The sequence below is a fragment of the Monodon monoceros genome, unplaced genomic scaffold (genome assembly GCF_005190385.1).
Source record: "Monodon monoceros isolate NGI ecotype Baffin Bay Population unplaced genomic scaffold, NGI_Narwhal_1 Super_Scaffold_3, whole genome shotgun sequence".
In the NCBI taxonomy this organism is placed as follows: Eukaryota; Metazoa; Chordata; class Mammalia; order Artiodactyla; family Monodontidae; genus Monodon; species Monodon monoceros.
This window is the reverse complement of record NW_021703780.1, coordinates 17,459,045-17,476,131: the sequence shown is the minus strand read 5'-3', so window position 1 is coordinate 17,476,131 and position 17,087 is coordinate 17,459,045. Positions and strand designations below refer to the sequence as shown.

General features: G+C 35.7%; 1 protein-coding gene across 5 annotated transcripts in view; it reads right to left on the bottom strand.

Moving 5' to 3' along the window:
* The window catches only part of CDKAL1 (CDK5 regulatory subunit associated protein 1 like 1), a 649,567-nt gene that overhangs the window by 156,563 nt on the left and 475,917 nt on the right, over positions 1–17,087 (bottom strand). For all 5 annotated transcript variants that reach the window (XM_029243200.1, XM_029243201.1, XM_029243202.1 and 2 more), the window contains one exon: positions 13,808–13,988. In XM_029243200.1, the coding sequence (XP_029099033.1) occupies positions 13,808–13,988 (181 nt within the window). The remainder of the gene's footprint in view (positions 1–13,807; positions 13,989–17,087) is intronic.

The following is a 17,087-nucleotide window of genomic DNA, read 5'->3' as shown; positions in this document are numbered from 1 at the left end:
TAATTTTTGGCTTTGTTGGGTCTTCGTTGCTGCCTGCGGGCGTTTTCTCTAGTTGCGGTGAGCGGGGGCTACTCTTCGTTGTGGTGTGTGGATTTACTGCGATGGTTTCTCTGGTTGCGGAGTATGGGCTCTAGGCACGCAGGCTCAGTAGCTGTGGCTCACGGGCTCTAGAGCACAGGCTCAGTAGTTGTGGTGCACGGGCTTAGCTGCTCTGTGGCATGTGGGATCTTCCCAGACCAGAGTTTGAACCCGTGTCCCCTGCATTGGCAGGTGGATTCTTAACCACTGTGCCACCAGAGAAGACCCCTTTAGAATACATAACTGTAGCAGTCCAAGCTATCATAAAATTGAAAGTGGGAATTAAACCACTAAGATTTTTGAGTTTTCAAGGCCTGTTTTTTCTTCCTATCTTTGATCCTATTAAATACTTGAGAGTAAACATTCTTATGCTAAAAATAGATAAGTACACAGTGAAGAAACCAGACACCACCTTAACCACCTGATCGAAATTAACATCACCAATAAGGAGCAAAAAGACATAATGTGTCTCCAGATGTGACACTCTGAGAAGGACATAACATCATTTATTTAGTTTAACAGGGCCAAATATATAACATGAATTTAATCATGAGGAAAATTCAAACCCCAATTGAGGGACATTCCATAAAATAACTGGTCAGTATTCTCAAATACTGTCAATATGTCATGAAATATAAAGAAAATCTAATAAGAAACTGCTATATAAAAAAATAAATAAAATTAAAAAGGAAGTGAACATCTTTGAGGGGCCATTATTCTGCCTATTATGGGGACTTTTGGTGAGTTTTTCTTTTTTAATTTCAGGATTAATTCCAATTGATATTTAACTCTTTTCTTTTCCAGAGGCTTTTCAAGTATAGACAATATGGTCAAAAACTAAATAAATAAGAAAAAAAAAAAAAAAAGAAAGAAAATCCGAGGAACTGTCTTGATTAAAGAAGACTAAAGAGACTAAATATAAGATTCTGAATTGAGTCTCATATCAGAAAAATGACAGCTATGAAGGACACTGTTGGGATTCTTGAAAAAATTGGAATCTGAACTGTAGATTAGGGAAAGTACAGTACCAGTGCTAAATTTCTTGAATATGCTAACAATATTGTGATTATATATAAGATCCTTGTTTTTGGGAAACACACACTAAATATTAAGGGGTAAAGGGGCATGATGTCTGTCTGTAATCTACTCTGAAATTGTTCAGGGGAAAAATCTATGTCTAAGTCTCTGTCTGTTGCTTGAAAGAAAGCAAATTCAGCAAAATGTTAAAAACACCGATAAATCTTGGTAAAGGGTATACTGGAGATATAATCTTACAACTTTTCTGTAAAGTTTAAAATCATTTTTAGGAAATAAATTTCTAGGGCCTATAAATAAAAAAAAATCACTGCTATGACAGAAAACAACTTTGGAAACCAACACTTTTTTGGTCGAAATGTTCTAAAATTATTTTGAATTTCTGGGATAAATACTTATTTTACTGTTTACTATGTATAAAATAGATAACTAATGAGAACCTACTGTATAGCTCAGGGAACTCTACTCAGTTTCTGTGGTGACCTAAATGGGAAGGAAATGCAAAAAAGAGGGGGTATATGTATATGTATAGCTGATTCACTTTGCTGTACAGTAGAAACTAATACATTATAAAGCAACTATAGTCCAATAAAAATTAATTATTAAAAAAAAAAAAGAGCATGGAGCAAAGAGTCAAAGAATGGAGTCTAAGTCTCCAGCGTTTCACTTAGTAGTTACTTAGCGAGTTTACTTAACTTCTCTGAGCCTCAGCTAACTCATCTGTAAAGTAAAAAATAATACCAGATACCTGAAAGTATTGTTGGAAGAATAACACAGGACAAAGTACACGAAAGGCACAGACTATACGATTCTGGCATGTGTTACATTCAAACAATGGAAGTTTCTTTTCCCTGCCCTTTGAATCTTATATATCACTTCTATAAAGGTGCTTTATTATGAGTAGCAAAAATAAAGAATCAGGACATTCATCATAGATTATATGATCTCAGAACGTAATTAGTAGAGTACAGTTTTATCCATTTGAATGCTTATATTTGATTTGTTAGTCCTTAATTATGAAATAAACATAGATTCTAAGAGGCAGGAGTTAGAAAAGAGTGTCATATTAAATTACCAAATATATTCTGTTGACCTAAATACACATTTAACATTAGCTCTAATACTTGGAACTACACTTATAAATCCCTTGGAAGGTTATAAATATGGAGTTATTAATGAACCATAGTTATCACAGTAAAAAATAAGGTCAAGAAATAAGATAGATCATAAGGTTCTTTATCTTTAGAAGTTACTCCAAAGTCTACTCAGTTCTAAACTTGTTATTAAGGTAATAAAAAGTGAGTTCAAATTGAATATTACAACTTTAATAAATCAAGTTCATATAAAAGGCGTAAAAGAATTATGTAGATCCTTCTAACTTTTCTGAAACTTATATAAATCAAAGCATGTAATCATCACTGAAAAAGTCAGACTAAAATATAATAAAGATGACTTTGCAAAGGATAGAATTTATATTCCTTTATTTAATATAAATTCACTCAGTCCTTCTCAACCCTAATACCCACCACCATTCAGCATCTGAGAGACAAACTTATACCCACATATCTTCCCACTGTTTTGGTGATTATAAATTCATAAAAGAAGCAGGATAAAAATAAATGCCAAAATGAAAGCAAGAAATTAAAATATCATAAGAAACAAGTTAAGTGCATTTTTTTTCTACAGAAGTTAAAAAAAAAAAGATTTTCTGTAAGGTCACGATGAAGTACAAATTCAGACTGCTATCAGTGAACTCAAGGCTCTCAAATCATATCTGACTCTTCATTGTCCTAAAGTTGGGTTATTTTAGAAAACTTGAAATACTAGGATTCCCAAGACAAACCCATGGTTCCAAAGTATAGCCATCCCTGATTTTTTCTTACAATGGCTTGTATTTAACAGAAGAGTCATAAGAAAGGGTTTCAGGTATCAACAAAAATCTGTGCTTTTCCTATCTTTACCATCCTGAACATAACATGGCTCCATCCTGGAGTTACAGTCTACACGTGTCTAGTCCTGTGGGTCTGACTACATGAAAGCTGATTTACGTGATAATGGAATTCAGTTTGTTAATGTCACATCAGGACTTAATAAAAAGTTAGGCAGTTCTCTGTGGCAGGCAGGCAGGCAAGAGGTCAGAGGGCAGAAAATTAGGGGGAGCGGTGAGCATACACTGAGAGAAGGTTGGGATTTTCTGAAGAATGATTTAGGCTGAGAGGAATCAGGAGCAAGCTTTTCAAAAACAAAACAAAACGAAACAAAAAAGAAAAACAGAAAATCCACCTGTGGCAGTAAAAATAAATAGCGGTCTCACTAGTGCTACCTCTTTCCTAGTTTTGGGAGTGAGAAGCCTAAAATGGGTCTCATGGGCTAAAATCAAAGTGCTGGCAGTGCTGTGTTCCTTCTGGAGTGTCTAAGGGAGAATCTGTTCCTGACCTTTTCCAGTTTCCAGAGGACATGTGCATTTTTAGCTCATGGTCCTGTCCTTGAACTTCAAAGCATATTATTCCGATCTCTGCTTCTGGCCTTACATCTCCCCCCCTCTAACTTTAACATTCCTGCCTTCCTCTTACAAGAACCCTTGTGATTACACTGATCCCACCCAGATAATCCACAATAATTTCTCCATTTCAAATGCTTTAACTTAATCACATCTTCAAAGTCCTTTTTACTCTGTAAGGTAACATATTCACAGGTTTGGGGATTAGGGTGTGGACATCTTTGGGGGCCAATTATTCTCTCTACCACAGCTGTTCTCATTGCCGCCATTTTGAGCCATACAATCAACTAATTTAATTATTATGTTTAACATTCCTAGTTCACATTCAAGAAGAAGTCATTCAATTTATTGATTACACAAACAAAAAGTCATTGGATTCACAGTAAAGTAAAAGGTGAAAGAATAGGGAAATGCCGAAAACATATTTAGGCTGATGATCTAGAAAAACAAAGCACCTAAAATTTCTAAACATGGTTTGAAAGGTGGCATTAAAACCAAATGATAGAGAATCAAAGATTATTAAGAGTTTCAAGGGGCCTTAGAGATCATTCAATTCTCCATTTGTTAAACGAATACCATCTGTATAAAAACTCAAACGAAGTAGGTAGGCTGTTCCCAGCCACCTCTCTGGATTATAATCTAGCTCCTACTTCCTAATGTTACTACAGTCATCATAAAAGACTCTGTTAAGTGATCTGCTGAAATCTATTAAAAACAAAACTATGGTCACGCTAAACACTCTACCAAAAGAGGAAATTAAAAGAGAAATGATATGTCCAGAAAAAAGAAACTTAAAAGACCCACTGGAGGGCTTTCCCGGTGGCACAGTGGTTAAGAATCCAACTGCCAATGCAGGGGACATGGGTTCGAGCCCTGGTCCGGGAAGATCCCACATGCCACGGAGCAACTAAGCCTATGAGTCACAACTACTGAGCCTGAACTCTACAGCCCGCAAGCCACAACTACTGAGCCTGCGCTCTATAGCCCGCGAGCCACAGCTACTGAGCCCGTGTGCCACAGCTACTGAAGCCTGCGCACCTAGAGCCTGTGCTCCGGAACAAGAGAAGCCACCACAATGAGAAACCCATGCACCCCAACGAAGAGCAACCCCCGCTCACCACAACTAGAGAAAGCCCACACGCAGCAACAAAGACCCAATGCAGCCAAAAACAAATAAAAATAAAATAAATTAAAAAAAAAGACTCACTGGAAGAATCGAATACAATCGTGTAAGAATCCCGAAATATTCCTTTTGAAAAGAGAAGTCAAAACAAAAATAATCTTGAGAAAAGGGGCTTCCCTCGACATATGTTTGGAAATCAATTTAGAATAAAGTATAATGGACAATCTAGAGTAAAAACTCTTGAAAATATTTTTACCTCTCCCCCAAGGAAAAGCTTTAATTTGAAAATCAGAGACTGTGTAAATAATGTAATTATACTATCAAGTAAGGCAAAAATATCAGAATTCCTTTCATTAAGGCAACTTGATAGTCTCTAAAATACTGAGTTGTTAAACTTTAGATCATACTCAGAAACAACAAGCTTTTAAAAACATTTAGAGAAAGTAACAAAGCTCTTTCCATCTGCTTTATTTCTCTGTTTTGCTTTTTTAAAGAACTTATAGGCAGCTAAATTTGGGAGAGCCATTATATGTCATTGTTCTTAAACCTGCATATGATTTAAGAACCTTTTTTTTTTTGCAGTACGCGGGCCTCTCACTGTTGTGGCCTCTCCCGTTGTGGAGCACAGGCTCCGGACACGCAGGCTCAGCGGCCATGGCTCACGGGCCCAGCCGCTCCGCGGCATGTGGGATCTTCCCAGACCGGGGCACGAAACTGTGTCCCCTGCATCGGCAGGCGGACTCTCAACCACTGCACCATCAGGGAAGCCCAAGAACATTTCTTATTCAACATCTATTCCAAGCGGTCACCTGGCCTTGGTTTGAATACCTCCAGCAAAAATTCACTCCCTCACAGGGAAATCTACTGGGGACAGTTTCAGCAAAGCTGCCTGGATCAATCTCAAGGATGGCCCTCCAGGTGCCTCAGAAACATGCACCCACACTCCTCAGAGCTGAGGCAGGAAGCATCTACTGTGGCCTCGTTATTCCTAGGGTAAATGTTCTCGAAACTGCAGGTAAGTGAGTTATGATTCTTTTGTGCTAATATATATCTAAAGACATTATCTTAGTTCCAAGATGTAAGACAAGCAAGCAGGTGGATTTAATATCACAATTTAACATTTTAAACCAATATGAAAATTCCAAAGCTACTCTCATCACCTAAAAATTATTTTTTCAAGTCATAGGCCTCTTAAAATAAAGATTTCATTACAACTTCATTATTTTTCATCAAAATTTTCTAAAAACAAAGTCTGGAATTGATAGCTAAGAATCAATTGACTTTTTAAACTTAAGTTACCTTTTCTAGGCAGACTAAGAACCTCAGCCATAATTTTAAAATACTAATAGAATTACTTAAGATTAATGAAGACTACTCAAGGAAGACTCAATGAAATAGAAAATGTAAACATGCAAATTTGACCTTTCATCTGAAAGTCTAAGGTCACTCCCAATTAGCTTAAGTGATTCCACTATTAAATATTATAAATTAATAAGCTTGCAAAAGCTAAGAAAAAAATTTTAGTCTATCCCGATCATGAAAATACATTGCCTAAGTTATTTTCATTATCAATTTAAGAGGGTTATACTTTTTTTTCAGCAGGCAATAAAGGATTGGCAAAAAATCTGCCCCTCCCACCTATGCAAATGCAAAACTCAACTGTATGGTGCTTTTATCCATTTGACGATTTAAAGGATTAAAAAATACACAAAATTTAGTTCATTTATCAGAGCTCTACTATAAAGCATGAAAAGCACTGGGATTTACTTACATTAATACTAGGATTCATATAAACGTAGTTATGGGAAAGGGAAAAGTATACTGAAATTATTCATGTCATTTATCGGAGAAGAACATTTGGGGGGGGGGGTTGATTTTAGTGGAAATAAAATATACCTAAGAAAACAATACATTTTCACTAAGAGGAGCTCTAAAGACAGAATAAAAAGTGTTGTTTGAAAGTAACTGATATTGTGGTCTTCTTCCAGTAAGGGGTTAGAGCCCATCTTCATTGTTGATTTTTTAGGCAAGGAAATGGGAAACAAATTAGGTAAGAAAGAATGGATATCTATTTTGTAGCAGTGTTTTAGTGACGTCCAGTTGCTAAGCAGTTTCATAAAGTACCTACCTTAGGGTAGAGAGTTGTTAATTTTTGATAAATTTAGGAAAACCAGGGAGATTCAATGCACATGATATATCCTCTCTTTGACGGCAGGTCATCAAAGAGTTTCATCATTAATACTTAATTCCTTTTATTTAAGATTCTGAATTTTATAAAGATGAAACTCTTCCAGGCTAGTTTTTACCTAGAGCATAATTACAGAAATTTAGAGAAGTGTGTGGATTGAGTTGTTATCTCCCGCCATAAAAGATATGTTGAAGTCCTAACCCCCATAATCTCAAAATGCAGCCTTATTTGGAAAGAGGGTCACTGCAGATGTAATGAGTTGAGATGAGGAATAGGGCGGGTCCCTAATCTAATATGGCTGGGGTCCTTACAAGAAATAGCCACGTGAAGACAGACACACACAGGGATACCATGTGACAATGAAGGCAGCTACAAGCAAAGGAAAAAGATTAGCAGCAAACCACCCCAAGCTAGGAAGACGCAAGGAAGGATTTTCCTACGTGGTCCAGAGGAAGCCTGCCTCTGGACTTCAGTATTCAGAACTGTTAGACAATAAAGTTCTGTTGTTTTAAAATGAAATGAGCTATCAAACCATAGAAAGACATAGAGAAACCTTAAATGCACATTACTAAGTGAAATAAGCCAATCTGAAAAGGATACAACACTCTAGGATTCCAACTATCTGACATTCTGGAAAAGGCAAAATTATGAATACAGTAAAAATAATCAGTGGTTCCCAGGTGTTGGGGGGTAGGGGAGGGATGAACAGGTAGAGCACAGAGAATTTTTAGAGAAGGGAAACTATTCTGTACGATACTATAATGGTAGATACATGTTTTTACACATTTCCACAAATGTAAAGAATGTAGACTGAAATGTAAACTACTGACTTTGGGTGATAATGATGTCCCAATGCAGGTTCATCGATGTAACCAATGTACCACACTCTGGTGTGGGATGTTGATATCAGCGGAAGTTGTATGTGTGTGTGGCAGAGTATATGGGAACTCCATGTACTTTCTACTCAATTTTGCTATGAACCTAAAACTGCTCTAAAATATAAAGTCTAAAAAAAAAAATGGTTCTGCTATGCCAGGATTGGGTGACAGAAGCTAAAAAAAATGTCAGGAAGATGCTAAGGGGCTATGTTTAAAAGATAAAAGAGCAAAATTAAAAGCATCTGAAAGCTGATCTTACGCAATGAGTTCTGCTTCTGGCTAAGGCAAACCAGCTTGTATCAGACCAATGATCTTGCCAAGAACAATTAGAAAAGGTGAATAAAATTTATAATATATACTGTTTGAACATCAAAAAACTACCAACACAGTGAGAACCTGAGGAACTAAGATCCTGGAGAGAAGCTCAACATTTGGATCTACTTTTCCCTTCTGGGTATTTATTAATTTGTAAGCAGTGACTGGGAGACTGAGCAGCCAGGTAAAAGCTAAGAGGCCGAGAAACTATGCAGAGCCTGAAGCATTCTCATGATCCTGCAGAGACAAAAATCAGAGTGGAAGACCTGCTGTAAAAAAAGGCCCTGCTAACCAGCACAGGATTTCAGCTGAGATCCTGAAGAGCTCCACTAGGGTGGTATGTCGGCTCAGGCTTTTTACCAGCTCACCAGAGTTGATTATGTGCATCTCTTCCCAATTTCATGTGCTGTTCAGTGATATCACATTGGTGATTTGAAACTGGCAAGAGTGGAAGTATTTACACTATGGAAATCAGAAAAGGCTATAAATCAGAACCCTTCCTGCTGAATGTCAGGTGTTAAAAACCAACACACCCCTGCCTGCCTTCAAAAAGTAAGGGCAAGCCAGAAATAACCCAATCCTCAGAAAGGCTGAAAAATAGTTTGAAAAATCAATCTCAGATCAATTCAAATAATCAGTCCTTATCTTGGAGTCTAGCAGAAGCAAAATTAAATACTCCAAGAGGAAGATACATTACAGTCTAGACCGTATAGTTTTTTTTTTTTAAATAAACAATGGTAGTCATATAATAAAAATGATCAGGTATATGGAAAGAGAAGACAAATGATCAAAATCAAGAAAAAAACGACAATACAAACAAACCAACATTAGATCCAGATATTGGAGAATTCAGTATGGGCTTTAAGGTAACCGATTAAATATGTTCAAAAAATATAGAGGAAAGTATGGGGAACTTCACTAGAACACTGGAATCTATAAAAAAAAGAATCAAATTGTAATTCTAGAAGTAAAAAAATTAAAATGAGAAATTCCATTTATGGGTTTGATGGCAGATTAAAAACAGATGAATAAAGGATTAGTAAACTAGAATAGCACTTCATAAATTTTAATGTACAGACAAATCATGTGGAGACGAAGAATGACTGAGAAGGTCTGGGATGGGGTGGGGCCTGAGAGCCTGCATTTCCAGCAGCCCCATGGGTGGACAGCAGTGCTGCTTCTCTAGGGACCACACATGCTACTGTTGCTGTTCACCTTGCTGTTCACTACTGTGAATAGCAAGAAACTAGAAAAGAGGTGAGGAGAGAACATCCAGAAACAGAAAGAGAACAAAGAAGGAAAAATATAGAAGAGGATAAATTAGACATTGGATCTCATAACATGTATAACTGAAATTCTAGAAGAGAAGAGAAAGAGAGAATGGAGCAAAAGAAATACCTGGAGAGAGAATGGCTGACATTTTCCAAAGCTGATGAAAGAGGTCAGGGCAGAGTAAAGAAGCTCCAGGAATTCCAAGGAGGAAAAATACAAAGAAAAGTTCTCAGCAGGGGGCTAAGGTAGAGAAGGCATCATATCATAAAGATCTGTTGATGTGATTTTTGTCTAACGGAATAAACTCCAGTGAAATACAGGGAAGAGCCACAACGTTTTTGAGAAACTGCTTTCATGAACAAGGAAAAATGACTCAGAGGGCAGAACCAAGAAACCAAAGGGTAGAGCAAATATCAAATTAACAGTCCCAGGGATTACACAGAGTATGTACCCTAATGAGGGGGGAAGGGATGAGGGAGTTTCTGGGGCCATCTTACAATTACACTTAATACATTAGGTAATTCTAGGTATATTTAAGGGAAAATAATAGAAATACTATACAAACTCTTCCAGCAAAATGTAGAGGAAGGAATACTTCCCAACTCATTTTATGAGGCGAACATTACTCTGAAACCAAAATTAAGAAGACATTACCAGAAAACTACAGATCAAAATTTTCCGTGAACAAAGATGTAAAAATTTTTCACAAAATTTGAGCAAACTGACTGAAATAATATATCAAAAATAATACATCATGACCAAGAGAAGTTTATCCCAGGAATGCAAGGTTGATTTAAATATTCAAAAGCCATTCAGTAGAATTCACAATATTAACAGACTTAACACCACAAATCATATGATTATTTCAATAGATGAAAAGAAAGTGATAAAAGTTTAATTCTATTCATGATTAAAGCGTGCATGCGCACACACACAATTTACCTAATTTACACACACACACACACACACACACACACACACACACGGTAAATTAGGACTTAGAAAGGGACTTCCCTAATCCCCAAGCTACAGTTAACTTTTATACTGAATGGTGAAATTCTGTAAACTCCACTCTTGAGTTAGGAAAGAAGAGAAAACTACCCAATTTTATTCAGTAGTGTACTGGAAGTTCCAGGCAATACAATAAGAAATAAAAGTTACGAGGATTGAAAAGGAAGAAGTAAAACTGCAACTATCCTCAGATAATACAACTGTATACGCAGAAGAACTGGAAGAAAAAAAAATCCTGCAGAAAAACTATTAGAATAAATAAATTCAGCAAAGTTGATGGGTGAAAGGTAAATATGTTAAAATCAATTCTATTTCTAAATAGTAGTAACAATTAAAAATGATTAATAATATCAAGGGAATACACACATATGGATAAAAATAATAAATGATATGCAAGGTTTGTATACAGAAAACTATCATTATTGAGAGAAATTAAAGAAGATTAAAATAACTAAGAGCTATATTTTATTCAAAGATGAAAAACTTGATATTATTACAATGTCAATTTCCCCCCAAATGATCTATAGAATCAATACAATATCAATTAAAATTCCAGCAGGATTTTTTGGTGGAAGTTGACAAATTTAGAAAGTCAAAGGATCAAGAATAGTCAGGACAATTTTCAAGGAAAAAACATTTGGAATACTTACACTGCCAATATCAAGACTTATTACAAAGCTACAGTAATTAACTTTGTGATTTTGGGGAGAAATCAACAGACCAAAGGAACAGAATAGTGTTCCAGAACAGACCCACGTGTAGAGACAGTTGATTTATGATAAAGGTGACCAGGCAGAGCAGTGGGTAAAGGATGAGGTATTCCATAAGTGGTGATGACTCAAATGGATATCCTTATATTTTTAAAAAAGTCTTGACCTCCGTACCTCATAATCTAAACAAAAATAAATTCCAGCTGGATTAAAGATCTAAAAGTAAAAGGCAAAATCATAAAATCTAAGAGTACCTTTTGCAGGGAGGGTATCTTCATGACAATGTGGGGAAGGTAATCTTAAACAGGACCCAAAAAAACACTAAAACAAGAAGAAAAATATTGATAAATTCTACATAAAATTAAGAATGCTCTTCAAAAGGCACCATTAAAAGAGTGCAAAGACTGGTTATAGAATGGAAGGTACTTAGATTACCATGACCAACAATGGACTTCTATTCAGAAAACACAAATAATTCCTATAAATCAGAGGAAGGAACGGGGGAGGAAACAAACAAGACAGGTAAGCCAAGAGATAAAGAGGCAAAGGTGTGAACAGGCACTTCATGAAAAAGTGTATCCAAATCTCCAATAAACATATAAAAGGTATTCAGTATCAATAGTTGACAGGGAGATACAAAAACCACAATTAGATTACATTACAGGATTTCCCTGGTGGCGCAGTGGTTAAGAATCCGCCTGCCTATGCAGGGGACACGGGTTCAATCCCTGGTCTGGGAAGATCCCACATGCCGCGGAGCAACTAAGCCCATGCACCACAACTACTGAGCCCTTGTGCCACAACTACTGAAGCCCACGTGCCTAGAGCCCATGCTCCGCAACAAGAGAAACCACCGCAATGAGAAGCACACGCACCACAACGAAGACTAGGTCCCGCTCGCCCCAACTAGAGAAAGCCCATGTGTGGCAACAGAGACCCAACATAGCCACCCCCCTCCAAAAAAAAGATTACATTACATTCCCATCAGAATGGTTACTAATAAAAACACACTGCCAACTGCTGACAAGAATACAGAGTCACTAGCATTTTTAGATATACTGTTGCTGGAACTCTAAGTTCAACTAGTTGGGAAGACTATTGGGCAGCATCTAGTAGAGCAGAGTAATTGTATCTCCTATGATCCAGCAATTACACTCCTAGCTAAACACCCAGCAGAAATGTTTACGTACACGAGTCAAATAAAAGATACAAGCAGGAAAGCTGACAGCTGTATTAGTTGCAATACTAACAATGGAATGTTGAAAAGACCCAATTCTTCTTTCACATTAGGATGGACAAATTGTGATTTGCATAGTGGAATACTATATAGCAAAGAAAATGAATGAGATACAGCTACTAGCAAAAACAGACTACTCTCACCAACACAATGTTAAATTGAAAAACCCAACATTCAAACACTGATGAATTCTTTCATTTACATGAAGTTTAAAAACAGGTCAAACTAATATGTCAGAATGAGGGATAGTGGTTTCTGTTGGGAAATAGGAGAGGATAGTAAAGAGAAAGGCATGATGGGGACCTCTGGGGTACTGCTAATGTCCTATTTCTTGATCAGACTGAGGGTTACATGGAAGTATTCACTTTATGAAAACATGCAGCTGTACACTTTTCTGCAGGTATTTTGAAGTTTAAAAACTTTTTTTATTAAAGAAGTTTAAAAAAGAATGAATTAGACTATAAGGACAATAGAACAGTAGTTGTTAAGGAGCTGGGGATGGAGAGAGTAGACAACTACAAAAAGAGTAAAAGGGAGTTTGGCAGGGGGGCCTGATGGAACCATTCTGTATCTTGATTGTGGGACCAGTTACACTAGTGAATGCTTTCAAAGAACTATATGCTGGAAAGAGGTAATTTTGCTGAATGCAAATTATACATCAATAAAAACTGTAATTTAGATATAAAAAGTAATTAGTTCATTTGATTTCTTTTTATGTTTATGAAAAATTAATGGTGGCATTTGTTTTGGTGATCAGAAACAAAGCAGAAAATTTTCAGTGAAAAAAATTCTACTTCCTCTTAAGGCTTACTAACATTTTTTCATCTTGGGCCAATGAATCTAGAAACTAAATGTTTGTTTGAGGTCATTAATTTCTGGTGCACTCTGGGAAACAGTTTGCCTTTACTGGCTCTCAAACTTTTTCACATTTATTTTAGGTCATCTTATTCTAATATATCTATGAACATGTAAGGAGGAAATTAAATTGAGGTTCACTGTGAAAGCAACACACATCCGAAATAGACAGACAGCATCGTATCTATCCCATGGAAAAGTAGGAAAACCAGGGGACCCTCAGAAAGTAACAAATTATGAAAAGCATCTCTTAAGAAGCAGGGAAGCCTCCTTTGCTCACAAATATTTAAGTTTTGCCTTATTGTGAAAGACCCAAGGCTTTATCCTATAAACAGTTAGTACTAGATATCAGTTTAAAAAATTTTCCCCGTGTCATCTGAACCTCACTCTTCAAGAGAAAAAAAAAAAAGGTAGTATTATAGTTGCCTAAGGTCATTTAATGTACCAAGGTCTCCCTGCCCCTGACCCCAACTGGGAACAAACATTCCGTATTTCGTAACTTAAGGGTTGGTTATACCATGAGCTAGTTGTGTTAAGGCAGGCAACACAGCTGCATTTTTATAGCTGTTGGCTAAATATAATACCTTACAAGAAAAGTGTCTTACCACTTGCGCTGGAACTTGCTCCATTTTTGCAGCGGGAGTTCCTGGTCTTGGGTAAAATTGGTTAATAAAGAGACTTGGAAATTTGTACTCTTCAACAAGTTTCACTGTTTCTTGAAAATCTTGGTCTGTTTCTCCAGGAAAACCACAGATAATGTCTGTAGCAATAGTTATTCCAGGAACTCTAGAAAATAATAAAACAAAAATGTACAAAGTTGACTACAGTCCATAATTATTCTATTTCCTTGACATTTTAAATACCACTATTCCTTTAAAATTAAATTTTTAGGAAAGGGACATTTGCAAACAGTTTTAAAATGCCCTAAATATTAAAAGTTTATGGAAAACACGGCCCCCTATCATCCTCAGGAAATACCCATTTTAAAAAATTTCAGATGTTTCTTCATCCTTCTATATTTTAATATTGATGCTTATTCTATTTCTAGACTTATTGACTATTAGGCAATATTTGCAGACTTCAATGAGGATTCAGCTCTTTAAACTACTCTATCCCTCCCCTTCCAACATAATCACTGCTCAATTTTTAGTTAAATTAATAGTGTTAATAGTATTTCCATTGGTATAAATGCTGAGATATTGTTCACTTTCACAGCCAACTGGTATACTATCAATAAGTTTTCTTTTGCCATATTTAATTTTTCCTAGAGTTAATAATTGCCTCCTTTTTAAAAAAAATTGCTTAATATTCTATATACCTATGTAAATGTTTTCCAGAAGATCCATTAGTTCTATCAAAAACCAATACTACTTTCTAAACTCTCAGTGTACTATATAATTTACCAGTTCCATTTTTCTCTCTGGAAATGCCACTCCTAACTTTCTTCAGGTATGTGTTGCTTTCATGATGAACCAGCTGTCATCCTTGAATGTGGTTCCTTGGTTTTCTTTTCAACACCCCCCCCCTTTTTTTTTCTGGATCCTATGTCTTCCTAATTCTTGACTATTCTATTCTCCTTAATTCTGCTGGAGCATTCTTTCAGAAGCTTCATCAGAAAGAGTGGCAGGGAAATTTTGTTGTTATTGTTTTAGCATCTCTGAACATGTCTTAATCCACACACAACTGACTGATAGTGTGGGGTGCATAGCCCTCCAAAATGAAAAGTATTACCCATCAGAATTTTGTATTGTTCCCCTTTTTTTTTTTTTAAGTTGGCAAGGTTGAGATGAGATGTCCAGATCCACTCTGATACAAACTTCTTTACAAGTGCCCCACTATCTTTTTGAAAGCTTTTAGGCTACTAATTTTTTTCAATGTTTTTAAATTTCATGATAGTAGGTATTGGATTAAGTACTGAAATATTTGTACAGGGTACAATCTGGAGACTCATGGTCTATAGGTCTAATTTTATGCTATTTTTAAAATCATTTTTCTCTCTCTGCAACTCCTCTCCTTGGAATGTTGAAACTACAGGATTGACCCTCTAAGCTGCTCCACTATTATTTTCCATCTTGTGCTTTTGTTAACGTTTTCTGAAAGATTTACTTGAGTTTATCTTCCAATGCTTCTATTGAAAAAATTAATTGTTTATCATATTTTAAATTTCTAAGAGCTCTTTCTCATTTTCCAGTTTTCCTTTTCACAGCTTACTGTTTTTTAGAGATGCAACATCTTTTCTTAACTCTTTGAGGATACCAATTACAGTTTATCCACAATCTTTCCTTTGCTCACTATAACTGTATCTATTTCCTCTGGGTTCTTGGATTTGGTCCCTTGCATTCATGACTAAGACCTGCCGTAATAAATAGTGACTCTTGCTGCCCTTTAATACTTAAGAATAAAGCACTAAAAGCTTTTCGTGAGAGTGACTGGCTAACAAGCTCCATTTGTTTTTCAATAGGTCCATATGTTAGCATCTTGGAAGTCATTCCTCTTTGGCCATTGAGTTTCTCCATAAGTATGCTACAATATTCTGTGTGAAAGAATGACAAATTTATTTTAAAAAATATTTCTTTCTTGATTTCTGCTTAGTCTCACCCAGCTATTAACTTGACTGAACTTTAATTAGTAAGGGAAGTTCCAAGGTCTGGAACTTTTCTATCTGATGCTAAATAGAAAATGAGACAATATACATACAGAAAAATCCAACAGTATATTTGGAAAAAAATTATTTAAAAAATTTTTATCATGTTATAAAATTTTTTTTCTCTTTTAAGGATAATTATCAAAATTATTGTTGAAAACCATAAAAAACATACTTTTACAGTAAATGGTAAATTAAAAGACTATTTTCTAGACTAACTAAAGCATGTGAAATAGAATTATGTTAATAACTTCAATTAGCAACTTTTTACAGTTGACTTACAACTATTTCTGAACAAAAGAAATCCACACCTAAAAATAAAAGTAATGGATCACAGCAGAAGTGACAGAGAAGAGACCATCTCCCCTAAGAAATTAGGGGAAAAAGAAAAGAAATCTGAGAAATTGCCTGTGAAACACTGCAGCAACAAAGACAATAGGTTATTGTTCCAGGCTATGAATTGGAATGAACTTGGCACTAGATTATGGGGTATTCCCAAAGGAAAGTACCTTACTGATCCTCCCCCCTGCACCCCACATCCTTCTTGATCCAATGTAGTTGAGTTCAGTATTATGTAACACCTGCTTACTTTGGCCTTAAAGTCCGTAGCGAAAAAGAAAAGACAAACCTTTACAGTAGTCATCATAAATGTTAAGGAAGGGGATGTTCAATGTATAAATATATTTGATAATCTACACAAAAAGGTGACCAATAACAGAGGTGGGGATAGGACACTATGAATTCGTGAAAGACCTAAGTTAGTATTTAAAAGTAAAAGCAGTTTAAGTTTCAAAGTATATAAGAATATAAACTGATTACCCAAAAAATGTTTTCAAAGTAGAGACTACACTTTAATATTGAAGCTCATCTATACATTGATTTTGTATATGCAAATCATGCTACTTAGGTTCTTCAAAATAACTGGGCTCCTTAGGTGAACCAAATAAAATATCTCATATTTACACTGCTAATTTGCTTATTAGTAAATATTCTCTTCAGTTCATAAGAAAAATCAAAAATGTTTGAAGTGGACCAAATTCTAAACTAATTGCATGCATATGATTTAAGTGGCTATAAGGAAATTTTAAGGGGTGTAAAATAGAATATTAATCCAAATATTTAATGTGCCAATTGTGAGTAAATGCTGTTTTTTGAGACAGTATGAATTTTCAAATTACTAAATTTTTTTTTTTTTTTTTTTTTTTTTGCGGTACGCGGGCCTCTCACGCCTCTCCCGTTGC